At 50.5% G+C, this 26,702-nt stretch overlaps 1 protein-coding gene across 2 annotated transcripts in view; it reads right to left on the reverse strand.

The window, feature by feature from the left end:
* Positions 1-2,091: 2,091 nt before the first annotated feature.
* Mmp9 (matrix metallopeptidase 9) overlaps positions 2,092-26,702 on the reverse strand; it is a 36,114-nt gene continuing 11,503 nt past the window's right edge. The window contains exons 1-13 of one of the 2 annotated variants that reach the window (XM_051186434.1): positions 9,562-9,733; positions 8,878-9,110; positions 8,515-8,663; positions 8,144-8,272; positions 7,871-8,044; positions 7,483-7,656; positions 6,945-7,121; positions 6,673-6,828; positions 4,864-5,188; positions 4,594-4,733; positions 4,356-4,506; positions 4,153-4,256; positions 2,092-2,408 (exon numbers count right to left, since the gene is read on the reverse strand). In XM_051186434.1, coding sequence (XP_051042391.1) covers positions 2,290-2,408; positions 4,153-4,256; positions 4,356-4,506; positions 4,594-4,733; positions 4,864-5,188; positions 6,673-6,828; positions 6,945-7,121; positions 7,483-7,656; positions 7,871-8,044; positions 8,144-8,272; positions 8,515-8,663; positions 8,878-9,110; positions 9,562-9,702 — 2,172 coding nt within the window. In that variant the 5' untranslated portion in view covers positions 9,703-9,733 and the 3' untranslated portion in view covers positions 2,092-2,289. Of the gene's footprint in view, positions 2,409-4,152; positions 4,257-4,355; positions 4,507-4,593; positions 4,734-4,863; positions 5,189-6,672; positions 6,829-6,944; positions 7,122-7,482; positions 7,657-7,870; positions 8,045-8,143; positions 8,273-8,514; positions 8,664-8,877; positions 9,111-9,561; positions 9,734-26,702 lie in introns of those variants that run through there. The other variant, XM_051186442.1, reaches the window with a different exon arrangement.

A 26,702-nucleotide genomic window follows, 5' to 3' on the forward strand; every position in this document is an offset into this window, starting at 1 on the left:
CCGTGAATGAATGTGCAGGGCCACGGTTAGAAGAGGTAGTAGCATCTGGAGGAGGAGAAGCTGGGTCTGTTTAGGTGGCAAGCCCATTAGGTCCCTAAGAACAGGCAGCCCAGCCTGAGTCTAGGGCTAGAGGATGTCAGTTTGGACAGATATGCTATTCAAAGTTGGACAGCTGGTGAGATCACAGGGAGTAAGTGTCCACAGAGAAGCATCTGAGAATTGAGCCTTAGGGCATGCTACCATAAGAGGTTACAGAGAGGGAAGAGAGGGGGCAGGATGGAAGGTGTTCCTGACACTGAGTGTGAAAGGCGCTTCTGGAGAGAGAGCAAGATGGACTGTCGCATCACACGATGGAGGGTTGGTAGTGTTTGCTGTGCTGACTGCAGGAGGTCACAGGTGACTCAGTGGCACTGAGGCAGAAGCCTGTGGTGAATAGTTTAGATGAGGAAATGGAGGTGTGAGTAGGACCCACCCGTGGGTAAATTTTCCTGTGAGTGGACCTGGGGGTGAGGGGAGACCAGATAGTACCCCAGAGGAGACTGGGTGGAGAGAGGTTTTGAACAAGGCGTGTTAAGGAATGCTCTTGTGCAGATGGGAGTGGCTCATTCCTGAGCTAGAAACAGACCGGCTGGGAGAGAAGCATCCCCAGAGGAGAGGCTTGGGGGCAGATCTCTGAACTTCCCCTTAAACTCCCCAGACCATGATTACATCTGACCAACCTTCTCCCCTCTTTCTAGCCTTTCACTGACAGCACACACACCCTTGGGCTCTTCTCAGTGAACACACGTTCCCTGTTGCTAGTTTCTCATTATTTGGATGCTGTGACCACCATACTTGCATTTACTTGCATTTGGAAGAGTGAAAGCTGAGTCCATTTTTCAGGTTGATGGTTTGTCTGGAGGGTGGATGGCTGGAGTGACAGCTCAGTTATGAGCACTTGCTGCTCTCCCAGAGGACCAGAGTTCTCCTCCCAGCTCTGGCATAAAACCACACACCACTGCCTACAATTCTAGTACTAGGGGACCCAACACCTTCCTCTGGCCTCCGGAGACATCACCACATATGCATGCATACACACACATACACACAGTCGTATGCATACACACACATACACACAGTCGTATGCATACACACACATACACACAGTCGTACAGAAAAAGTAATTAATTAATTAGTTAATAATTTTGAAAAAACCTGTCCCAATTCCCCAGAAAGTCCTTGATCATCCCTCCTGGGACAGTTCCATTAGAAGGGTCATCTTGGCTGGAGGACATTATCTCAACCACAATGCACAGAACCCTCCAATACACCTCTCTAGTACACATGCTCTGCACTCTCCAAGCTCCTGTGAGTGATCTGGCTTCTAAAGAACAGAAGTCTGGCTGGGCATTGGTGGCCTCGGGAGGCAGAGGCGGGTGGATCTCTGTGAGTTCGAGGCCAGCCTGGTCTATAGAGTGAGTTCCAGGACAGCCTCCAAAGCTACAGAGAAACCCTATCTTGAATAAAAAAAAAAAAAAAAAAGAATGGAGTCTGGGGTCTGGTCCAAGCAAGTTTCAAGGATACTGATAGTTCCTGAGCAATCGGAAGGACTGAGAGCCAATGAATTCCTCTGTGCCCAGCGCCCAGTACAGAGCCTGGCTCCCTAGGGATGCTCTCCATAAATGATTGATGAATGAATAGCTTGGTGGTGTCCTCAGATGTGAAAGAGAAATAGTTACATAATACCTTCCAGTAGGGGTAACTGAATACCTGAATATTTATGTGGAGCTTGGAGAGTGCCTGGCACACAATAAGCACTCTATCAGTTAAATACATGCCTGTGAACGTGACCACGTGCATAACAAATAAAAGTGGCTGTAGTCAGTGAGGTGGCTTAGCCGATGAAGTGCTTGCCACAAAAGCCTGGGAAGTTGAGTTCAACCCCCACACCGCTCATAAATGGAAGGACACATTTATGGAAGGATTCCACAATGTTCTCTTCTGACCTCCACATGAGCATGCATGGACTTGTGTGTGTGTGTGTGTGTGTGTGTGTGTGTGTGTGTGTGTGTAACTAAGGAGAAGCCGATTAATTAAAGTAGCTGGCGAAGGTTAGAGAATCTCGATGTTTATTAGAAACAGTCCAACAAAAAAGGGAAGGTGTGAAGAGAGGGCCCAGCCCGCCTCCACTCCTTCCCAATCTCTAGAATAGAGATCATCAGTTTGTGTCCGGCAAACTGGCTCCTTTCCCTCTTGGGTGGTCTCTGTAGCGCACTGTAGCGCACTGTACGGCTGAAGCAAAGGAGGGTGCTAGTTCTCAGGGCACTGCAGGAAGTCGTAGGTCACATAGCCCACTAGGTCCACCTGGTTCACCTCCTCTCGGAAACTCACACGCCAGAAGAATTGGTCCTGGCAGAAATAGGCTTTGTCTGTGGGAAACAAGGAGATGCAAGAACGCTGAATCCTATACTACCTTATAGACACAGGAACAAGATTTTTACAAGCACCCCATGGCAGTTTGAATGAAAATGCCCCCCCCACTGACTCATAGGGAGTGGCCCTATTAGGAGGGGAGCCTTGTGGGAGGAAGTGTCACTGGAGGTGGGCTTTGACGGTTCAGATGCTCAAGTCTGGTTCAATGTGTGTCTCTCTTTCTACTGCCTGCTGATCCAGATGTAGAACTCACAGCTGCCTCTCCAGGACCACGTCTGCCTGCATGCCACCAAGCTTCCCACCTTCCCACCCTGATGATAATGGACTAAGCAGTAAGCCTCTGAACTGTAAACCAGCCCCAATGAAATGTTTTCCTTTATAAGAGTTGCCATGGTTATGGTGTCTCTTCACAGCAATAGAACCCTAACTAAGGCACACCCCTCTTGGCCTTTCTACATCTTTCTGTGGTTTTTACATGTGTCTTTCAGTTCTTCTGCCTGCCTGTGAGACCTTGACACCCAAAGCCCCGTGCATAGTAGGTGTCTCACGTGATACAGATCGTGAACGAATCAGCAGATTAATGAATGGGGAGTATTTTAATGCTCAGATCAATTCATCCAACAACCATTCATTGGGCAAACTCATTCATTAGTCCATTCATTCGACAAATATTTACTGAGTACCAGCTATGTGCCAAGTACTGTGAGAGGCCCAAGGAACACACAGTAGCAAAGTATAGCATGATCTCAAGATATAGGAAGAAATAAAAAGAAGTGACTACATAATGAGGGTCGGGTTAGCCTCTCCCTGAAATGGTGGCCTTAGTACCGAAGGATGAGAGAAAGGCGGTGTGGTAGCAGTGTAGGTGTGCAGCAATCCAAAGAGAAGAACAGCTGGGCCTGTTTGCCTTAAGCTAGGAATGACCTCGATCTGTTCAGAGAGCACGGCATTAGTAGAGTGTGGGGAGGAGATGAGAATTTGGAAGTACACACAGAACAGTGGTCAGGCCTCGTTAGTTTGTTCCGCCTTAGCGTTGGTTTGAGCTCACCTCAGAACCACTGCCCTCCTCTCCTAATCCCTCCCCACTCTTCCAGAATATGTATTGGCTAGCCGAGAGGGGAGGGTATAAAAGAGATGACCAAACCAGCTGGTGCTGGTGCACGCCTTTAATCCCAGCATTCAGGAGGCAGAGGCAGGAGTATTTCTGTGAGTTCGAAGCCAGCCTGGTCTACACAAAGGAACCATGTCTTGAAAAAGAAACAAACAAGGAGACAGGTGAAAATGATAGATTTGAGCTTCAGAATCAGCCTAAAATCTCCAACTAATGGACTATGAGTGTTGAAAGAGTAGATAAACACAACTGTAGCTAATGTCTCTATTTTACAGATGGGGTAACTGAGGCCCCAAGAGAGGCAGCGACTCGCCCAAAGACAGCTAGAACTTGCTTGCCTCTTGGTGTGTCTCCAGTGGCAGCCCTGCACAATACAGGCCCTTGATTATTGGTTATTATTTCTTTAGTAGTAAAGTAATAAAGGAATGAGCCTTCCCGAGACCTATGCTCAGTGCTGGAGTTCCCGAAAGGTACACAAGCAATCTGGGACTTAGGATTGGCTGTGTGAGCTGGGGGTGCTTTCCCTCGGTCTCCTGCTGAGAAACTGGCCCGTTGCTAAGGGAGGGAGCTCAAATGTGGGAGGCATCTCATGAAGGGACTCTCCCCCAGGCAGCATCAGCAAACCTCACCTTGGTACTGGAAGATGTCGTGTGAGTTCCAGGGCACCCCAGGGAACATCCTATCCAAGCGAGTGACACTCTGGGGATCTACCCTCTGTGTCTTCAAGTCGAACCTGCAGAAAAGCAGACACGCTCTGAGCCCCTCCCGCCCCCACGGGCTGCGGGTGAGTGGCGCCAGGGCTCCCCCTACCGGCGGCCGCGGTTGCTCTCACCTCCACACACGCTCCCTGCTGAACAGCAGAGCCTTCCCGCCGCTACGCGGGAGGAGACCGGAGATCTGGGTTACCTCTGAGCCTAGACCCAATTTATCCAGACGTCTGGGACCCAGCACCGACTCGCCTGTGTACACCCACACTTGGCGCCCTACAGAAGAGAAGGGTCATATTGGTCTGGGGACCCAAAGGTGGATGGATACTGAGGCATAAGTGAGTTAGAGAGGCACAAACTAACCAGAAAAGAAGAAAATCTTCTTGGACTGCGGATCCTCAAAGGCTGAGTCCAGTTTTGCAGGCAGAGCTGGCCACGTGCGGGCAATAAGAAAGGGGCCCTGCAGCGGGCTCCCTCTGCGGTTCAGGAACTTCCAGTACCGACTGAAAGAAAGGAGATTGCAGGGCCCTGAACCTTGGCCTGGGGAGGAAAGTGGGTTCGAGAGGCAGGGGGGTTCCTCTCCAAGTCATCGTCCGTACCCCCCACCCTCATCCACACACCCCTCCTGCTCACCCGTCCTTGAAGAAATACAGAGAGCCCTGGATCTCAGCAATAGCGTCGAAAATATCCACATTGCAAGGATTGTCTGCTGGGCTCAAAGACATTGTAACGGCCTCAGAAGGGCCAGCAGTTGGGGGACCTGTAGGGCCAGCTGCAGGGGGACCTGTAGGGCCAGCAGTTGGGGGACCTGTAGGGCCGGCTGCAGGGGGACCTGTAGGGCCAGCCGTAGTAGGGTAGGCCGTGGGAGGTACAGTAGGACACAGAGTGGGAGGAGCTGCCGGCTGTGGTTCAGTCGTGGTGGTGGCTGGAGGCCTTGGGTCAGGCTTAGGGCCAGGACCTAAAACAAGACACTAGGTAAGACACACTAGTGGCCAATTTGCATAGCCCCGCCTACTACTGAGACCAGCACTGATGTCTCCTGTCTTCCCTTGAAGCTGGAGGCTGGTTCCAAGAAGGCCTTTTCCTACACACCAAGCCTAAGTGTCCATACTGAGCTCTGTGAAGATAGATAGCCTGTGTTGTCAGAACAGAACAATGGGCAGAGTCCTCCTGGCTTCCCCAGGTCAGGAGGGGCGGGAATCTTTAGAGTGGCCACTGAGTCAAGCAGTGCTGTGAGCATTATAAACCCACAAGACTAAGCCAGGCAGTGGTGGCAAACAGCTTTAATCCCAGCATCCAGAAGGCAGAGGCAGGGGGATCTCTGTGAGTTTGAGGCCAGCCTAGTGTACAAAGCAAGTACCAGGACAGGCTCCAAAGCTACACAGAGAAACCCGATAAATAAATAAATAAAAATAAAAAATAAACTCGCAAGATTCGCTCTTCAGTGTCACCCACTATGTAGACCAGCCTGCCTCTGCCTCTGCAGTGCTGGATCAAAGGTGTGTACACGCACACCTGGCCTGCTACACCTTTCAAAGCTCCTTTTGGAGTTGAAAAGATGGCTGAGTGGTTAAGACCACTGCTTGCTCTTCCTGAGGATGTGGGTTCCTTTCCTAGCACCCATACAGTAGCAAACAATCTGTAACTGCCATTCCAAGAGATCCAGCACCCTCTTCCGGCTTCAGCTGGCACTGCACATCCATGGTACACAGACACACACTCAGGCAAAACACCCATACAAACACAAGTAAATTAATCATTACAAGTTCCTCTGGGTCGGAGCCTTAGGTAGCCCAGGTTGGTCTGGAGCTTACTATGCATCTCAGGCTAGACTCAAACTCATGGTAACTCTCCTGTCTCAACCTCCTGAGTGCTGGGATTACAGGCTTGAACATCATACCCAGTAAGTAGCCCCATTTATTAAAGTAAATGATGACCAAAAAAAAAAAAAAAAAAAAAAAAAAAAAAGAAAGAAAGAAAGAAAGAAAAAAGAAAAAATGGTACTTATTAAAGCCAGGCATCAATCTACTCCAGTTAACCCTATCAGAGCCTTAGGAGAGTCATACTGTTATCACTCAAACACACACACACACACACACATACACACACACACCGCTTTATATAGGAGGGACTGAAGAGTGGTCTAACATACCCCATTTCACCTATGAAGTGGCTGGGATGTCCCTCCTGCTGAGAATCAAACCCAGGGCCCCATGCCTGCTCAATAACATTCGGTGCCTACTCTAACCTCTAAGCTGCACACCTAGCCCTGGGCTGGCTTTTGAACTCAGGTCTAGAGTGTCATCTCCAAGCATTCACTGGGCACCCAGATCCTGTTCCAGATAGACATTGAGGTTCCATTTCTTCCCTTCCCTCTTCTGTGGTCCTTCAGCTGAGCCACAACTGCCCCCTCTGCTCCCCCATCTCTGTCCCCAGCCTCACCATACAGATGCTGGATGCCTCTCACATCGTCCTCGTGCAGAGGGGAGCCCTCAAGGAAGCGATACATGGGGTACATGAGCGCTTCTGGCACTGAAGAATGATCTAAACCCAGCGCATGGCCAAACTCATGAGCTGCCACCAGGAACAGGCTATACCCTGAAAGGAGGAGGAGCCTAAGATGCAAAGAGCAGGCCAAGGCCCCAGCCTGGGCTGCTGGACCACCATGACTGCCAGGAGGTGACTCGGTCCCCACTCAGAACGCCGCCGCCTACCTTGGTCTGGGCAGAAACCCCACTTCTTGTCAGCGTCGAAGCTCGAGGTGGTAGCGCACCAGAGGCGCCCATCTCTGCGTCCCTCGCTGGTGCAGGTGGAGTACTCCTTACCCAGGAAGACAAAGGGGAAGACGCACAGCTCGCCTGCGGAGTTGCCCCCAACCACAGTCGCATCGGCTGGAAGACCAAGAGTTATAAGTGAGCCAGGTGGGTGGATCTAATATGGTGCTGGGGGTGGCCAAACTAAGCTCGCAGGGCTAGAGAATCTCGAGGGCCTATTTTTGAAGCCTACAGGGCACTGTGGAGCACTGCGGAAGCCAAGAAACTCTAATGGGCAGAGCCTAGAATTAGAGACACAAGAAAGAGGCCCAAGGCCAAGCAAAAAAAGGCTGCCCAAATGGGAATCACAGAGAAGAGATGCGGAGGGGGACGGTGGACAGCAAATGGAGAGAGAAATGAATGGATGGAAAAGCCACCTTTTGTAGAACAATGCTGGAGGGCAGAGGTGGGCTGAACCTGGTGGGCGGAGCAGAGGTACCTCGGGTAGGGCAAAAGCCGTAGAGCTTATCCTGGTCATAGTTGGCTGTGGTGGCGCACCAGCGGTAACCATCCGAACGACCTTCAGTGGTGCAGGCAGAGTAGGATCGGCCCTCAAAGATGAATGGAAACACGCAGGGTTTGCCGTCCCCGTTGCCGTGCTCCGTGTAGAGTTCTGAGGAGAGCCACGTTATTACTTCCAAGTGTGGCCCCGACCGTCAAGAGTCCCAGAGCAGTCTGCACACACACACACACACACACACACACTCAGAGAGAGAGAGAGAGAGAGAGAGAGAGAGAGAGAGAGAGAGAGAGAGAGCACAGAGATTGAAACTAAGATTCTGGAACCTTAAAGGTGGCGCCCCTCCCCCCCCCCAGCGCATACTCACTCTCACTGGGGCAGAAACCGAATTTGCGGTCGGTGTCATAGTTGGCTGTGGTACTACACCAAGGCGCACCATCGGTGCGGCCATCTGTGGTGCAGGCCAAATAGGAGCGTCCCTCGAAGGTGAAGGGAAAGTGACATGGGGCACCATTTGCGTTTCCAAAGAAGGTGGGAACCACTGTAGTCAGGAGACTAAAGTCAGGACGACTGGCCACAGACAGAGAAGGGAGTGGGGGCAGGGGTGGGAGCGGAGATTCAGGGGAGCTCAAGATCTCACCAACGCCCTTGCCCAGAGACCACAACTCTTCATCGTCGAAGTGGGCGTCTCCCTGAATGCCGGGGCCAGGGGGGAAAGCGTGTGCCAGAAGACCGTCCTTGCCGTCGAAGGGATATCCGTCTCCGTGCTCTAGAGAGGCAGGTGGAGAGAAAGGGAGTCAACCAAGGACAGTTGCGCATAGACTTGGCTCTCTTTAGTGGCAGAAGACTGACAGCTGTGTTCCCCAGAACAGAGCCCCAAGCCTTGTAAGAAGGCAGCTCCAATTCCGCAACAGGGGGCGTCCTTTGTGGGGCAGTCAAAAAAGCTGATCTGCTGTCCCTTCTATTCCGTCCAGGGTCTTCCTTCCCATGGCCCAGTCCGGGAGTTCTCACCCGCGACACCAAACTGAATGACAATGTCTGCTTCGAGGCCGTACACGCGGGTGAACGTGAGCGGCGTCACCGCGCTCCACACCGCGAAGGCGCGGGCGAAGGCGTCATCGATCACGTCTCGCGGCAAGTCTTCTGAGTAGTTTTGAATCCTGTAGGTGAAAAGCCTGAGTCGGTGTGCGGGGCTGGGGGCGAGGGGCCGTGCTGGGATCACAGATGAGAGAGGGCGGGGCAGCAGCTAAATACTCAGTGCTCCAGGCTTTCATAACTTGTACGGTAAGATACCTTGACACCTAGTCGGTCAAGCGCAGGAGCCACCTGGCCTCAGCCCTGCCCCAGCCACCTGCTTATAACCCAGCATCTCACCAGTATGTGATATTGTGGTGGTGCCATTTGAGGTCGCCCTCGAAGGTTTGGAATTTGCCCAAGTCTGGGACACCACAGCGTGGTGCACGAATGGCCTCTAGTGTCTTGCTGTCCAGTTCTCCAGTCTGGGGCAGGGACAGCTGCTTCTGAAGCAGCAGCAAAGCGGGCCGCAGGTTCAGCTTCTCTCCCTGCATCTCGGCTGCCCGACTATAACCATAGCGGTACAGGTATTCCTGTGTGTGGAGGAGCAGAGACATCGCAGAGTTCTGGCACCTTTTCCTAGCCCTCTGGGTCACATGCTTAGGGACTCTAAAGCCAGGATATCAGGGCTTCTCACACAGCTAGAATTCCCCCATCCTGAGGGTAACAGCTCCTTCCCACCTAAGATCTGAGCCACGCCTACCCCACAGCTCCTCTAAGGTTCACTTCCAATCTGTGCCTAATCCACGGTCCTCCGGAAACCACCCCATCCCATTGTAGCAAACTCGAATCTGTCCATTATTTCCACCACTGCCTAGTGCCTCCACACTGCCCCTAATGCCTAACCGGGGCACTTCTGTCTCTCCAGACATGCCCAATGCCACACAAATCCACAAAGCATATTTGAAGCCCCATGATTTCTCAGACATACTGGATATCTTCCTGGCCAGCCCTTCCCAACTTTCCACTGAGGCATTTGTCTACCTGTGCCAGCTGTGTGTCGGTGAGGTTGTTAGCTCTCTGGTCTCTGGGGAAGACCACAAAAGTAGGCTGGCGTTGGTGAGGGGCAGCCGAGCTGCAGCCTAGAACCAGGAGTACCAGGACCAGCGACTGCCAAGGGCTCATGGTGAGGATGGCAGTGTCTGGCTGAAGCTGCCCTTTCGGAGATTTTAAAGAGGCAGTAAAACTGAATCAGTAGCTCCGCCCCTCCCCTCCAGGCAGGAGCTGACTCAGGGTGTGTGTGTGTGTGTGTGTGTGTGTGTTGGGCAGCCCAAAGAAAGGGCTTACACACCCCCTCCTTTCTGCCCTGCCCACAGTCCACATTGTCGAGTCAGGCAGGACCCCAGACCCGCAGGAAACCACAGCACTCAGGGGAGCGGTTGAGTTTTGCAAACTTGCAGAATTTGTGGGAAAGGGAAGGGGGTGTCCGGGGTGAGGGACTCACCTAGGCCTTGATCTGAAGGCCCTAAGTGGTTAGTCCAGTAGAGGACAGAAAAACTGCCTGGGATCCCCCTTTCTTGGGCTTCTGAGACACCCCCCTCCCTGGCCAGAGCTCAGCCTGGAGCCCCTCCTCACACTGCCTGTCTCCCTGGTGGTGTCCTTGACTCAGCTTCCTCTCCTGCAAGCTGGGAGCAGGCTCTTCAAGGCAGGATTTGGGGAATTCCACTGGGCAACCCCCTAGCTTCTGCAGACTGACTCCTTGGGGAAGGAAAGATAGGCTCAGGGGCATGTGGGAACAAGCAGAAGCTTCACCCTTCCCATGAGAGTCTCAGGCTAGCATCCTTCTTCTGCTATCCATAGAATTAAAAACAAAACAAAACAAAACAAAACAAAAAAAAAAAAAAAAAAAAAAACGGAACCTTCATCCCTCAATCCTTTGTCCTTACACTGCTGTGAGGGTAAAATGCGATGAAACACGGGAAATGCTTTTAGCACAGTATGTGTGAGGCCTCAACTGAGGGTGCTGGCCCCTTAACCTTCTGCAGACTGCAGTCTCGGCTCTGAGACCAACACCTTCCTCTCCCTGGGCTATGAACTCTTCACGGACTCTTCCCCTCTTCCAGCCCTGCTCCATCCATGAAAACTGTGCAGTCTCACCAACAGCCTCCCTGCCTTCCATCTACCCAGCCTGCCGCCATGGTGAAACAGGCCTTTATTTGCCTTCAGCAAGCTGTTTTGACAGAACCATCTATGTGCCCAGACCTCCATACACTTCCCTAAGGAAGGAGCCTGAGAGATGGAGAGGGAAGATGAGGTGTGCTCCCAGGCTTCTCTTACACACTTCTAACTGATGATCAGTCCTGAATTTCAGTCTTGGGTTCACCATTTCCCAACTTCACCATTTCCCAACTATGTCACCTTGGGCAAGTCATTACATCTCCAAGCCACAGTGATAATTCATTTTTGTGATTTATTGTGTTGAACACTGTGATAACTCCCATAAACTTCTCGTTTCCTCTTCTTTCCTTGTCTTTCTTCTATGTCTCCCTGTGTAGATGTCTGTGTGTGTGTGTGCACCTGTGTTTGTTTGCACATACCCTCACAAACTAGGGCCTTACACATGCCAGGCAAGCACTCTACAGTTGAGTTGTTCCTAGCCCTTGCTTTTATTTATTTGTTTTGGGGGAGCTACGTGTATGTACCCATGTGTGTACAGAGACACACATCCATGCTTTCCAAGGCCAGAGGAGACATTGGCTATTCTCCTCTGTCATCTTTCCCTCTTATTCCTTTGAGCCAATCTCTCATTACACCTGGAACTCGATGTTTCTCAGATAAGCTGGCAGCCAGCAAGCCTCAGCAACACATTCCTGTCTCTGAATCAGCTCCCCTCCCCATCCCCCTGGTACAGAGAATACAAGTATGGGTGGCCATGCCCAGCTTTGTACATGGATGCTGAGGATCCAAACTCAGGTCCTCAAGCTTCTGCAACAGATGCTCTTACCCAGGAAGGGAGCCATTTCCTAGATTGTCCTTGGTTTATTGAGGAAAGACCCTACTATGTAGCTCATGTTTGTGCTGAGCTCCCATCTCCTGCCTCTTCCTGCGAGCTGTGTTGTAGGTGTGTCCATTGTGCCTGGCATGTGAGGTTGGTTTGGTGAGTAACCCTGGCTTTTGGGGGATAGAAAACTTAAGCTCAGAGCAGTAAGGGAATTGCCTGTGATCACACAGTGAGTTAAAACAGAGAGCCAGGATTCATTCAAGCTTTGGGCAGCCTGACTCGGGCCTTTTGCCTGCACAGGGACTGAGCAGATCAGAGTACAGATAAAAGAAATGGGTATGCCCAAATCAACTTATCTGAGCTCCAACACTTGGAGAGTGAAAGCAAGAGGATCAGGAATTCAAAGCCAATCTCTGATAAGTAACAATTTTGAGGCCAGCCTGGGCTACATGAGACCCTGTTTATAAACAAACGAACAAATAAATCTATTCAACACATTTTTGTTGAGTTTTATGAGCCAGACATTGTGCTAAGAAGTGGGCTATATCTGGGCACTCAGGTGTCAGAGGAAGGTGGATAAGGAGTTCAAGATCATCCTTGGTTGCATAGCAAATTCTAACCCAGCCTGGGCTACATGAGATTCTAGCAAAAAAAAAAAAAAAAAAAAAAAAAAAACAAAGGAAGAGGAAGATGAAGAAAAGGAGAAAAGAAAGTGGACTAGTAGTTATCATCTTGTCCCCTTGCTTGTAGAAAAGAGATTGAATAAATAATCAGTTACCAGAGAGCCAGTGAAATGGCCTTTACCTAAAGACCCTTGTCACCAAACATGAAGACCTGAGTTCTTCCCAGGGACTCACATGGTAGAGGAGAACCAGATTCTATAGGTTGTTCAAACTGTGGCACATATACACCCATACCCGAACATACACAGATAAAATGTAATAAATGGTGTGTGTGTGTGTGTTGTTGTGGTTTGAGGCAAGGTCTGGCTGGCCTGAAGCTCACTGTGTAGACCAGGCTGGTCTCAGATTCATAGTCCTGCTTGCTTCTGCCTTCCAAGTACTGGGGTTAAAGATATGCACTCCTGTGAGTGGCTAGAAAAGGTTCATTTTTTTTTTGTTTTGTTTTTGAAAAACAATTCACAGAAGTACAAATACCACAAATGGAAGTGTATCTGTCTACTCCAGTTTCTCGCCACCATGCAGATGAGGAAACTGAGGCCCGGCACAGTCACGGAACACAGCAGAGAAGAGAGAATGTGTGGGACAATAGGAGCTCTCGCTCTGGGACTGGACTGCCTACATTCAAGCCCAGCTCATGGTGTGAGTCCAACTATTGACACAGCCTAACGTTTTCCCCATCTGCAAAATGGTGCTAATAACAGTGCTTCCCATGCGGTCCTGTGTAGTGGCGCCTAGCACACTGTGTAAGTAATGGTTACCACTTCTCAGCTAAGCTTGCCTTTAGGATTTATGGTGTTTCTTACCAACTGGGAAGAAATCATCCACTGGGAACCCCAGGGCTTGGAGTCCATCCAAGTTCTCCTCTCCCCACCCCCAACTTCCTCCTTTACCACCACCACCACCACACACACACACACACACACACACACACACACACACACACACACACCCTGCTCACCAGCCCCCATCAAAGGGAACTTGGGGGAAGCTCTGGTTTTCAACACAACCATAGCAGGAAGTGGTTCTGGTTACCACATCCCCTTCCCCACTTCCCCAGCTCCCCCTAACACTACAACAGAGTTTAGCTAAGGACCCAGGAAAGGAGGCAAAGAGCAGGAAGTGCCCCCCCCAGCAGGCACAACCCTGACCCCATGAACCTCTGAACACCTCACCTGGAATCTATGTTTGGACTCTGAACCCCTTATACTAGGATGGGGACTAGACCTGGAGTCCTGAGTCACTGGCTAGGTGACACAGCCCCAGACAGCCTCCACAGCAGGGTCATCCTCAGAGATGAGGAATGGTACCCTCTGTCTAGCATTGGGGGAATTCCAAGCTACTTCTCCCAAACTTGCTGGAGAGGAGAGGGGAAGGTAAGCCTGAGAGGTTCCAGCAGGATATGAAGGAGACAAGCTCCCTGTCTGCGCTGAAACAGGTGTCCCTGTGAAGTAAATCACTAGATCCCAGCTTCCCACAAGCATCCCTCCCTGCCCCAGCCTCAGGCTGGGGGCAATTCCCCATGCTGACTCCTAGATTCCTTCCTGATACTTGCACATATAAGTCAGAGTCCCAGCTTTGGAACCAGACCTCTTGGCTTCAAACTCCAGCTCTTACCATCTACTGGCTGGGTGACCTCAGGCAGATCACTTTGTCTCTCTGTAACTTCAGTTCTTCATCTGTGAAATGGGGGGAATACTGGGGTGCAGCTCAGCCGTGGGTATATGCTCTGTTTGCTGAAGGCCCTTCAAGGGCCTGGTTCCCAGGGGTCTACTTCAAAGATCATAGTGAGGATTCTGGGAGACTGTGCGCTGCAAAATTTTTAATGCAGTGATTGCCACATGACAGGCATGGAGGAAGGTGTGATGATTCTTTTCCTCTAATGCTCTCATTTCATTGCTACAAATACACATTCATTCATGATTCCATTCCAGAGAGGGGAAAACCAGAGTTTAAGCAAATCCACACACCCACTGAGGGACTCGGGCCAGCCCTGACACCAGTACCCCAACCTTATCCTCAGAATCTGCATGTGGCCCAGCCTGCCTCGGGCTGAAGTCATTCTAAATCTGTGCACATGGGCACCAGACAGTTTGCCCAGTACTGTCACAGGTCTCAGCACACCGTGTCTACACTGTAGGGTAGGTCCTTGTGAGGTCCTATTTGGATCTGTGCTTTCTGAGCCCTTGACACTCACTGGAAGCAGAGATTATGAACCACTCCCCAGGTGACAGACACAAAGCCTAGAGAAGAGCTTTTTTTGGTTTTGTCTTGCTTTTTTGGCACGAAGTCCCATGCAAACTCACTATGTAGCTGAGAATCACCTTGAATTTCTGATCCCCCCCCCAATGCTGAGGTTTCAGATGTGCAGCACACATTCTGATTTATGCATTCCATGCTAGGGACAGAACCCAGAGCTCTAGGGCTTGATGCATGCCAGAAAAGCAATCCACCAATAAGCCACACCCCCTACTCTTTGCATTTTTGAGACAGGGATTTGCTATATAGCCCAAAGTGGCCTTGCATTTCAGGTCTCTTGCTTTTGCCTCTGGATCATGTGTCACCAAGCCTGGCTCTGAGAAGTGTTTAAATTGCTCATTGTCCCCCAGTGTGACAGGGCTTCTGCCTCAGCCTTCTGACTCTAAATCCCATGCTAAAATCAGGTCACCGGTTCAGGCAAGAAGGAAGTCAGTGGGGGGAAGCATCTGGATTGGGGGTGGGTGCTCAGAGGCCAGGCTGGAGGGGGTTAAGTCTAGGAACCAACAGTGGGTATATTTGGCTGAGTTCTATAAAAAACAAAAATGAGGGGGAGATAAAAAGTGGAGTCAGTATCTGGAAGTCGAGAGGAGTTTCCCTGAAGGAGTCTTGTTCCAGGAAGAGAGGATGCTGAGGGTGGAGAGATGATGCTAGGGATGGAGAGAGGAGGGTGGAGTGAGGCCCATTCCTTCTGCGTTAGAGTCTTTGCTGACACTTAAGAATATGCTTGGGGTCTCAGCCAAGCAGGTGCAGTCTCAAAATACACTTTTTAAAAGTTGCTTTTGATATTTGGGAGGGGAAAAATAAACTCTTAAAATGGCCAGTGTGCAAAAAGTTCAGCCTCGGTTGGATTTCCTTCTATGGTCATTCCACGGTTTAGTGTTGCCCTTAGATTCTGGGTGACATCTGGAAAGTGCACTGTGACTCCTGTGATCACAGCATAACCTAAACCTGACTGTTCACAGTGGCAACAGTTTGAGGGACATGTAATCTCCCCAAACCCAAGGCTAAACATCCAATGGGCCTCAGCTGAGAGAATGAAAGAGGAAGGTACCCTGGGGAATAATTCAGGAGGGAGGGGTACACACAGCACACAGATTTTGCTTCTGTGCCAAACTCAGCTGGAGTCCCCACTGTCCTGCAGCAGCTGTTCCTGGGGACATTTAGAAAAGCAAACCTCATCTGTCCCTACCCGGATAGTCTGAGTGGAGGCCAGAAATCTTTGTCATTCATTCATTCGTTCATTCATTCATTCATCTTTGTGGTGCTGGGATTCAAAGCCCAGTCTTCTACATGCCTGGCAAACTTTCTACCAGTGAGAGGACCTGTCTCTGTGGGGCCCACCCCTAAAGTCTTACCATGTGTGCCAAGTGATTCTGGTGCCTGAAAGCTGTGCTTTTGTGCAACTTCACCCCTACACTGAGTGGGAAGGGATGGCCCCATTTCCAGATGGGGAAACTGAGGTCAGAAAGTTAAAGCCAATTGCCCAGTTAAGTAACTAATACTAACATTGGCTGCCAATCGAGGCTTTTTTTTTTTTTTTTTTTTTTTTTTTTTTTGATGTGTTCCACGTTACTGATGGAGAAGACAAGTATTTCAGGAGCCCTGGCCACTCAGAACTGATGTTTGAGGGTTCAAGAGTCTGGGTGCAGCACTAATGTGGCACCAGGAAATTCAAAGTTGCACTCGGGAATCTGTCAGCATGCTAACAGCTGTCACCGTGCTGATATGGTCCAGTCTTCACTCCAGGAGACCCCTGAAGGCTGCACCACTAGGTATGGGCCCTGAGGTGAACAGACTAAGAACACAGGAAGAGCATGAGTCTTGTGGGAAAACCTGTCCAACAAAGCTGCTTGCACACTGGTCTTCCTAGTATTTTTGTCTCTTTTGTGTCAGTGCTGGGGATAGAACCCATGACCACACACTACTCTGCAGGCTAGTGATGTGCCATAAGGTCCACCCCTCCACACACAGCCTTCCCACCTGGGGCTTTCTTTTTGGCTAGTGGCATCCATGTTTCATCAACCCCTCTGACTTAGCTGGTCTGAGGCACAATCTGAGTGGGAAGCTCATCCAGTGATTCTAACAGTCACCGCTGAGAACACAGCCACACACCCCTTCCCCCACCTGTAAGAGACTGCATCAGCATTGTAACAGGTTTGTGTCAGGGTTTTCGAGGTTGGGGACGGGGTCTCACTATGTAGTCCCTGCTGGTCTGGAGTTCCCAGTGTAGACCAGGCTGGCCTCCTTCAGACTCATAGACACACCTGCCTTAGCTCCGGAGTGCTGGGATTAAAGGCGTGGGCCACCGCCCTGTGCCCTCGGCTGGGGACTTTAAAAACATAAAAGATCCTGATTCAGTAATCAGTGGGGGTCCGGAAATGGGTGTTCGCAAGATCCCTGGATGTAGAAATGGCAACAGGAACAGCCGCCCCCTTCCCGGCTGAGGAAACCCAGAGTGGTTCAGAGGCTCCCCGCCCTCGCCCCGCTACACCCCCTCCCCCACCCCCAACATAGCTGAAGCAATTGAGAACACCGCCAGGAAGTATCCAGAACCAATTTCCGCAGCGCTTCCTCCCCTGTGCTGCGGAGACATTGCTTCAAAGCACAGACTCTAAAGAGCACACGCCGCCCTCCCCACTGCGGTGCCGCAGAGCCCGGGGGCTGCGGCAGGCTCGGCCAGCTCTGAGCCGCTCCGGCTCGCGAATCCCGAGACTCCCTCATTTAGATAAATCTGCATAAATTTGCATACCGAGCTCCAGCGCCGCCCATCCCCCGCCCCCGCCCCCCGCCCCCCAGCTAGACCTCTGCAGCGTGTTTAGAGGAAAAGGAAACTAATATATTCATACAAAGCCTGCTGAGAGGTGTTCGAACCTGAACTTCACGCAGCGCTGCGACTTTGATACACCTGAAGGGGCCTGCGGGGGCGGGAAGAAGCGGGAGGATGGTGCGGGAAGGCTTGCGACCGTGAGAGAGGCCTGAGGCCTGGACGCAGCCGGTCCATCCTGCCGCTGAGGATGGACCACGCGGAGTTTCTCTAGTAAGATGGGGCGCTGGGGGCTTCCCCCTTTCAAGGGTTTACGTGAGGGTCCTGGCTTGGAGGCCACCCAGGTTTTCCCAGCACCAGTCCTGAACAACAGGTGGAGGCCAGTTAGGTACCCCCCACCCCGCCCCGCCCTGGCAGGGGCCTGAGATCTAACCGATCTGGAATTGAACTGTGTGACCTTGAGTTCATTGTTAATTGTAACATTCTCTCCTCGAATTTGAGTTTCTTATTTAGAAAAAAAGCCGGGGGGGGGGGGGTTGGCCAGTAAAGCCTCTTGCTTGCCTCCAAGCCTGATGATCTTAGTTCAATATTCAATATCCCCCAGACCCACAAGTGAAAGCAGAGACTTTTTTTTTTTGAGACAGTCTCTCTGTGTAACCCTGGCTGTCCAAGAACTCAAAAGGGAGCTTGGCTTCCCAAATGCTGGGATTAAAGGCATGTGTTACTCTCGTGCCCACCGCCCACCTCCACGACACCCCCCCCCAGAACCGACTTCTTGCTGACTGCTTCTGACCGCCACATGTGTGTTGTGATGTGCTCCCCCACACATACACACTAAATAAACACATACACAGTAAATACATAAATAAAAGTCAACCTGGGTATGGTGACAGACATCATTTATCCCAGGACTATTACCCCAGTGGAGGCAGGAGGATTAGGGGGTTCAAGGTCAAGGCTTGGTTACACGTAGAATCCAAAGCCAGCAGGGGTTACAAGAGACCCTGCCTCCTCCAGGAAAATCCAGGCGTTTGGGCGGTGGGCGGCTTTTAAATTCACGCTGTGGTGAGAAGGATCATGTCTTCATCCGACCCTTATGAGGCTGGGAAGGAGCTGCTAATGGACCGGTCTTGCGAGCAAGGCCGTCAAAGCAGATAATTGGGACTGATGGAACACTCGCCTGGAAGTCCCAGCACTGGGGAGTTCCTAGGTTGATCTGAGGAATTCAGGACCAGCTGGAGTAGCATAGTGAGACTCCCCTGCCCAAGGTGTGTTTCATCGCTCTGAAAACACCACCATGGTTTATCCGGACTGTCTCCTCACTACTTTGTGGCTGAGGAATCTAGGGAGAAGGCACAGGGTCAGCTGGTGGCCGATGACAGACTGGGAGGCTCAGTGAGGTTTTGTTTACATTTCCGGACGTGTTGCTCATGCCTTTTATTTTCTCTGCTTTATGAGGCCTCCACATCTGGGCCTTCTAGGCCTGTAGTGGGACTGCCCCTCCAGGGATTAGCTGGATCCCAGAGAGAACAATTTGCCTGCAAGCACCCTGTAAGTGGATAGACAAGCCGATCCACACAATCCACACTGCTTAAGACTCCTGCCTACACTTCTGACTCTTGCAGTTCAACATTCTCCCAAGCCCAGACACTGGGCAAGTAAGCTAACTCCTGGAAACCAGTCCTCAGTGGAATTATTCAACTATTCAGCCCTGGGCTGCCATGTAGGTCAATGGTTCGAGTGTTCGCCTAGCATGCACAAGGCCCTGGGTTCAATCCTCAGCACTGTTTCCCCTTCCACACACGCCCACACCCCATCCAACACAGACTCCACAGCCACTGTGGTATCTTACTCCTGTAATCCCAGCACTAAGGAAGCTGAGGCAGGAGGATTGCCAAGAGTGTTAAGTCAGCTTTGGCTAGACAGTGGTGTGTTTTGTGTTCCCTGGATGACCCTCTTGGTAGCTATAAATAGCAATCTCTCTTTTTTCCCTTTCTCTGTTCTTTAATTTTATTTTTTATCATATTTTTATTATTATTGTATATTTTTGTTATGAGCAGGTTTTCCCACCGGCCTGGTCCCAGTGCCGTGCCAGCCCCAAATAACACACAGAGACATTGTATTAGATATTATGTTGTTGGCCTGGTACTAGTGTTTCATATTGGTTAGCTCTGTCTTAAATATTAACCCATTTCTATTAATCTAAGTGTTTCCACGTGGTCTCATCTTACCGGAGAGAGGGGCCGGCGCTCTGCTCTCCCCATCCTACACCTTGAATCTCCTCCCTACTATTACCCGCCTCCTCCTTGTCTCCTAGTCCCGCCTATCTCGCTTTCCTATTGGCCAACAGTGCTTTATTCATTAACCAATAAGAGAAACATATTTACAAAATGACATCTCCCATCAATATATATTATTATATTATTTTTGTTTTGTTTTCTCTTTATAGCCCTAGCTATCCTGGAACTCGATCTGTATATCAGGCTGGCCTTGAACTCACAAGAGATCTGCCTGCCTCTGCCTCCCAAGTTCTGGGATTAAAGGTGTGTGCCACCACCACCCAGCTTTATTATTATTTTTTAAAAGGCGGTCTCATGCCCATTCTATATGGAGAGGCGCCTTGGTCCTGCCTCAGTAAGATGATGGGACAGACTTAGTAGACTTCCTAGGGGAGGCCTTACCCTCTCCAAGGAGCAGATGGGAAGCTGGGAGAGTAAGAGGAGAGGAGGGAGGGGGAACTGGGATTGGAATGTAAAAAATAAATAAATAAATAAATAAATAAATAAACAAAAAGTCTCACCTTGTAGTCCTGGCTAGCCTGGTACCTTCTGTGTTGACCAGGCTGGCCTCAGATTCACAAGTGATCTGCCTGCCTCTGCTGGGATTAAACATCCATCATAACAAACTCTCATTTCAATTGCCCTCACTGCTCCTGTTAAATCTGAAACCCTGGATTTACTTTAAGACCCTGGGTTCTTGGCAGGGCCACCCTGAAGGCTGGGCTCATTTGGACCCACTACCTCCTGCTCCCAGGATTTGAAGGAGGGCCTTCTCCACAGGCTCTTAGTGGGTTCCCAGTCCCAGGCAGAAGCTTCCGGTTCTCTTAAAGTCTGGTCCTGGAGCTGGCACAATGCCACCTCTACTCTGGTCTTTTGATTAAGTCACAAAGAACAGGAAGTGTATAACCCATTTCTTCTTGGAAAGAGAATCCTAGGGCCTTTAACTGTCTTGGATCTCTCAGGGGCGGAGTCCCCCTGTGACTAGATGAATACGTTAGGATGCTTTCACTCAGGCGCCCAATCCTGAGGTACCCACTGTATTTACTCACATGCAGAGTCCTCCCAGGCTATCTAGATTCATGTTCCAATCACACTTTCTGATTCCCAGTCTACTCAAGCCTCAGCTCATTTGCCAGACCTGGTCCCTCAAGCCATCGCGTCACTTCTAGGAGCCTCTAGAAACCTTTCCATTACATTCTTGTTTGCTTGAGCTAACTGGAAACAGATTTGATGAATGCAACTGAGGGTCCTGACTGAGACAAGGACCGATCTCTTCCTTCTGCTCAACCCATATGTCTGGCATTAGGTGCCTTCTTCCTGCCTGCCTCCTGGAGCATCCCCTGAGGTTTCAGTGGTGGTTTCCAATGTGATCTGAGCCCCCAACACCATCCTGTTTTGTATTCACTGCACTTTCTCATTCTGGGTCTTCTCAACCCTTCTGTGTCTTATCCCACAGGTCCCTTCCCTGTCCTTGTCCCTCAAATAATCAACAACCCCAACAGTCCTCTTAAGCCACTGTGAATTATACATTTTCTGGGGTTGCTGTTATGAAACCCCACAACCTGGGAGACTTAGGCAGCAGAAAGGTCATTTTTCACAGTGCTGGAGGTCCAAGATCAAGGTGCTGACCTCAGTTGGTTGGATGCTTTGGAAGCCACACATCTGCTTTGTAGGTGGCGTCTCCTTCTGTGTCTTCACATTCTCGCCCATGCACCCTAATTTCCTCCTCTTAGGGACATCAGCCATAGTGGATTAGTGACTGGCCTAGTGACCTCATTTCAACTTAATTACCTCTTTAAAGACCCTCTCTCCAAATGACCCTCTCTCCATTTGAAGGTGCTGGGTGTTAAGTACCTCCCAGATAATTGAAGGAGACTTGGGTTAACCCATGACACCCTCCTTCCTCCATTCTTACAGCAGCTCCCCAGCTTCAGCCCTTCCTTCTCTCCTGTTTCCCCAGAGACTCAGCCCCTGAGCACTCAGATCCCTTATTCCCCAGGTTATACCCTTGGCCAGTAATTCCTGCCAATACCCTGAGAGCTTCCATAGCTCTCCAGTACCTCCACAGTAACTCTGGACTCCTTAGCCTGCCATCCAAGGCTTTGCAGAGTCTGCCTCCAACCTTTGTTTGCAATGGTGATGGCAATTAGGGGCAGAGGCAGGAAAAGACAGTGCTGTCACTCACTGGTCTTGCCTTTCTGCTCAAAGTGTAGCTTAGGGACCCACAGCAACATTGTTGCCTTGGAGTAGTTCAGAGATGCAGAAAAATGCAGAAGCTCCCCTGCCCGCCTGCCTGGCAGTGGTGGCAGTGCCCACCTTTAATCCTAGCACTCTGCAGGCAGAGGCAGGCAGATCTCTGTGAGTTCGAGATCAGCCTGGTCTACAAGAGCGAGTTCCAGGACAGCTTCCAAAGCTACACAGAAGAACCCTGTCTCCTGTGGCTCTTAGGAGCTCAAACTTACAGGCATCAGTACCTCAAAAGACTGGCTGAGATGCCCCCCCCCATCATCGAGCCTCCACCCAGTGCCTGGCTGGGTGCCAGGCAGGGTGCTGGTGTAGCAAATGAAAGGGGCTGTGAGCTTTGCCATAGAAGAGCTTGAAAACCAGAAGGGGAGACAGAACAAGGTGATGGACTAAGTGGCTAGGCTACAAGCCAAGGGCAACTGTCCACCAGCATTTTACCCCCCCCCCCTCCAAACACACCGAGACCCCAGCCACTGGTGCTGGCACTGTGCTTCTTATGTGCCTTCCCACACCTCCAGCTCTGTCCAAATACTTTATTCATTTCTTAGATTTCAACTGAGTCAGCATTCTTCCAGGAAAACCCCGCTGACCACCCCAACCTGGGAAGGGGCCCTCTTCCCTGCTCCCATGACTCCCCTCAACCCACCACTTCCCTTATTGTGGCATTTTTTTTCGTAGTCCACAGTGAATTTCCTGTTTGTCTCTCTCCCACCACCGGGATAGAGGCTGTGTTTGCTGTGTTGGGGACATTTGCAGATATTTCTTAAATAAGGAAACATAATACGAATAGCAGTCTAGTCTTTTTTATTATATGAATCTGTTTAGAGTGTGCATGTGTGGGTACATGAGAATGTGGGTGTGTCAGTGCAGAGGTGTGTGGCACAGTGCATGCTTGACACAGTACGAGCATGGAGGCCAGGAGGCGGCCCTCAGAGTTCAGCTCCCTTCCCACCATGTGGCTTCAGGGGTTGGTTAGGCTGAGCTTTGCAGCAGGCACCTTTACCCACTAAGCTGTCTTGACAGCACACTCTCTCTCTCTTCAGGTCATCTGATAAGCCAGGCACTATCCCAGAATTTTTATTTAATAACTCATTTCATCCTCGTAGCTTCCCCCATTTCCCAGATGTGGAAACGGAGGCACAGAAAAGTTTGGTTACAGCTAATAAACGGCAGGGTAAAATCCAAACTCAAGTTCCCATTAGAAGAGGAGGAGGTGAAGTCTGTGAGAAGTCAGAGGGTAGAGGAGACTTCCACAGGAACAATGCCTTCAGCAGGTTTTGAAGATTAAATAGGAGTTTGCTGTAAGGAAAATAGGAGCAGGGATAGACAACTTTAGCATTCTCCAATCCAAGTCCACCTGTCATTGCCACGGCCTTCCCTGCAGGGCAAATGAAAGGCAGCCGGCCTCACCCCAGACACTGGCAGCCCAGGCTCTGACAGGGCAAATGTCTCAGGGCAAAATGAATATCTGGTCCAGTTCAGCCTGTATCACCCATGGGCAGGGCAGGGCAGGGCAGGGCAGGGCAGGGCAGGGCGGGGTATGAATCCTGGAGTGAGATGAGCAGCCTTCCTTCCTCTTGCCCCAAGGGTCAGGCTCTCTAAGAGGCCAGCCTCTTTCCTCCAGGTCACTGATACCTCTGCCAGGGGCACCTTCAGGCAGGTGTGGGTCCCGAGCTGACCTGGAGCCTTCCTGTGGCTCTACAAGTCACAACAATCAGACTGTCTTTGTCAGTTTGATTTTGGGACTTAGGGAGTGCTCCCCCCCCACCCGAACATGGATCTGCAGGGGCCTCTGTGCTGTGTATAAAGCAGATGACAAGAGGGGCGGCCACCACCACCTGGAGAGCTCAGCCTCCCTGGCTGACTGCTGGGAAAGAGGCTGTGAGAAAGAAAGGCCTCCACAAAGACCCCGCAAGCCTGGGCAGCACCTGGGCTGTGCTGTCTCCAGGGGACCCAGTCCTCCCATAGTGAGACCCTCACCAGCAGCTCTCCTCTCTGTCCTGCCTCACCACTGAAAGGCAATCCCCAAACTGTCCCTCCTCTGTTGTGGAATATTCCTCTAACTATATAAGGACAAGTTACATTTGTTTATGTTGCGGAACATTACCTTAACTATGTAAAGGTGTGCTGCACTTGTTTAACTATGTAAAGATGTGTTGCTGTTTTACCTTGCCTGCTTAAGGCACCTGATTGGTCTAATGACAAGCTGAACGGCCAAAAGCTAGACAGTAGACGGATAGTTGGGGCTGGCAGGCAGAGAGGATAAGTAGGAGGAGGGAACAAGAAGGGAGGAGAGAAGAGGGAGGAAGAGAAGGAGACACCTGGGGCCAGGCACTGCCAGCCAGCCATACACAGAGTAGGACATACAGAATGAAAGAAAGGTAAAAAGCCCCAATGCACAACATAGGTGGAGAGAAACAGGTTAATTTAAGTTATAAGAGCTAGTGAGACAAGCATAAGATAAGACCGAGCTTTCAGAACTAATATTAAGTCTCCGTGTCTTGACTCAGGGGCTGGCGGTCCGGGAAGGCCTGCTACACTCACTCCTCTTCACTCTTTGTTCTGGAAAACATTTGATTTTTCATGATACTCTTGTGAGGACTGAACTCAGGGCCTCAGGCATCCTAGACAAAGCTTCGGCCAATGAGCTATATCATCACACACACTCACACACATACACCCTTTAGTGTATGTGTGGGGCTCTCATGTAGCACAGGTTAGCCCGCAGATACCCCTTTAGTGTGTATTGGGGGTCTCATGCAGCACAGGCTGACCCACACACATCCCTTTCATGTGTGTTAGGGGTGGGTGTCAGGAGCTGGCCTCCAACTCACTGTGAAGCCGAGAATAACCTCAGATTCCTGATCTTCCTGCCTCCATCTTCTAAGCCCCAGAATTTCAAGTACTTGCCACCAGGCTTTCTGAAATCCCTTTTTCAAATTTTATTTTCAGTTAGGTTCTCTCTAAGTTGCCTGGTTGGCCTTGAACCCCTTAGATAACATATAGGCCAGGAAGATTTTCCTGCCTCACTGTGCTGAGTAGCTGGGACGGTAGCCACAGGCCACAGGCCACAGGCCACAGGCCTCAGAACACCTTTACCAAGCTCTTTCTGGCTATCAGGCTCAGAGCCAGGTTCTGATCTCAGAGGATGATAAACGGATGTAGGACACCCACAGTCACAGGCATTTTCAGTGTTCTCTGTCAGAGCCACGGAGGAGACCACATCCGTCCTGTTTATCAGCATAGTACCACAGCCAAGTGATTGATTAGGAGGTTCTCAGTGAACGTGCATATGCAAACAGGAGTGACGAGGGTTGGTATGCATAAGAGGCAGAGCAGTCACAGGTGCTGCGGGTCCCTCCCTCTCCTTCTCCCAGGACGAAGCAGCACCCCTCTAGGAAGAAGCCCAGGGAATGAGGACACAGTTCTTGTCCCTGCCAGCACTCCCAGCTGTGTTTAGAATGAGCAAGCTAGCAGGGGTGGGGCAGGTGCTGACTCAGAGGCCATGAGATTCATGGATCATTTCGGTTTAAATTGAAATAAAATTAGAAGTCACTTCCGTGTGATCAGACACGTTCCAAATGCTCAGAAGTCACCCATGGCTAGAAACGCTCCCGAGACATCCCAGCTGGCTGAGTATTTGCATCTGGACAGTACAGCTGAGCTAGACACACAGCAACACCCAGATGTTGAATCCTGGATAGATAGTATACACATTTCTAACAGCTGGTGAGAAATGGCCAGACAGCGGGGGGTGGTATATCTCTTGAGATGGTTACTTGAAATTCTCAACTTGACACAATCTAGAACAAACTGTCTAGATCAGCTTGACCTGTGGGCATGTCGGTTTACATTCATCAATGCAGGAAGACTCAACCTAACTGTAGACCCCACCACTCCCTGGGGCTGGGTCCTGAACTAAATGAAAGAGAGTGAAGCCAGGAACAGCAAAACCCAGAAGTGGGGGGGGGGGTGAAAAAGTTCTTCCCATTGAGGAAAATGAGGGGAGGGAACATTGGGGGGACCTCAGTGTGTCTTCAATTAACTGTGTAGTAGCTTGCCCTTGCTCTTTGGAAACTTAGGGTAGAGAATTCTGTTGTTTTGTTTTGTGTTTGTTTGTTTTCGAGACAGGGTTTCTCTGTATAGCTTTGGAGCCTATCCTGGCACTCACTCTGTAGCCCAGGCTGGCCTCGAACTCACAAAGTTCCTCCTGCCTCTGCCTCCTGAGTCCTGGGACTAAAGGCATGCACCACCACTGCCCAGCTTAGGGTAGAGAATTTATGAGTGAAATGTGAATATGTCTGCCTCCCACTCTCAGTGTTAAAGAAAAAAAAAATGTATGATCTGGGTATAGTGACACACACCTTTTATTTGTTTTTGTATTTTCAAGACAGGGTTTCTCTGTGTAGCAGCCATGGCTGCCCTGGAGCTAGCTCTATTGACCAGACTGACCCTGAACTCAGAGATCTGCCTGCCTGTGCCTCCCAGTGCTGGAATCAAAGACCTGCTCTACCACCACTACCCAGTTTGTGTACACTTTTAATCCCATCACTAGGGAGGCAGAGGCAGGCGGATCTCTGTGAGTTCAAAGCCAGCCTCCTCTACAGAGTGAGTTCCAGGACAGCCAGGGCTACGTAGTGAGACCCTGCCTCAAAATCAAAAATAACAACAGAAGTGTGCTGTGTAGAGATACAAAGAGAGAGAAAGAGGAACGGTCTGTGGGCTGTATGTTCACAGCTGTGTGGCAGTAAAGGTCTGAGTGCCCACTGTGCTGTTTCTGCTACTTCTCAGAAGTGCTGAGTTTTTCAAGACAAAAACTTGGAAGGAAATGAAGTCATGGAAATGATGACTCCACCGCCAACCAGGCTGCCAGGAGGTCTGAGACTGCATGATGTCTATTGTCGTTGCTGTTATTTTACCACCACTAGAGTTTAAACCTAGAACCTTACACATGGCTA

Source organism: Phodopus roborovskii, unplaced genomic scaffold (genome assembly GCF_943737965.1).
Source record: "Phodopus roborovskii unplaced genomic scaffold, PHOROB, whole genome shotgun sequence".
NCBI lineage: Eukaryota > Metazoa > Chordata > Mammalia > Rodentia > Cricetidae > Phodopus > Phodopus roborovskii.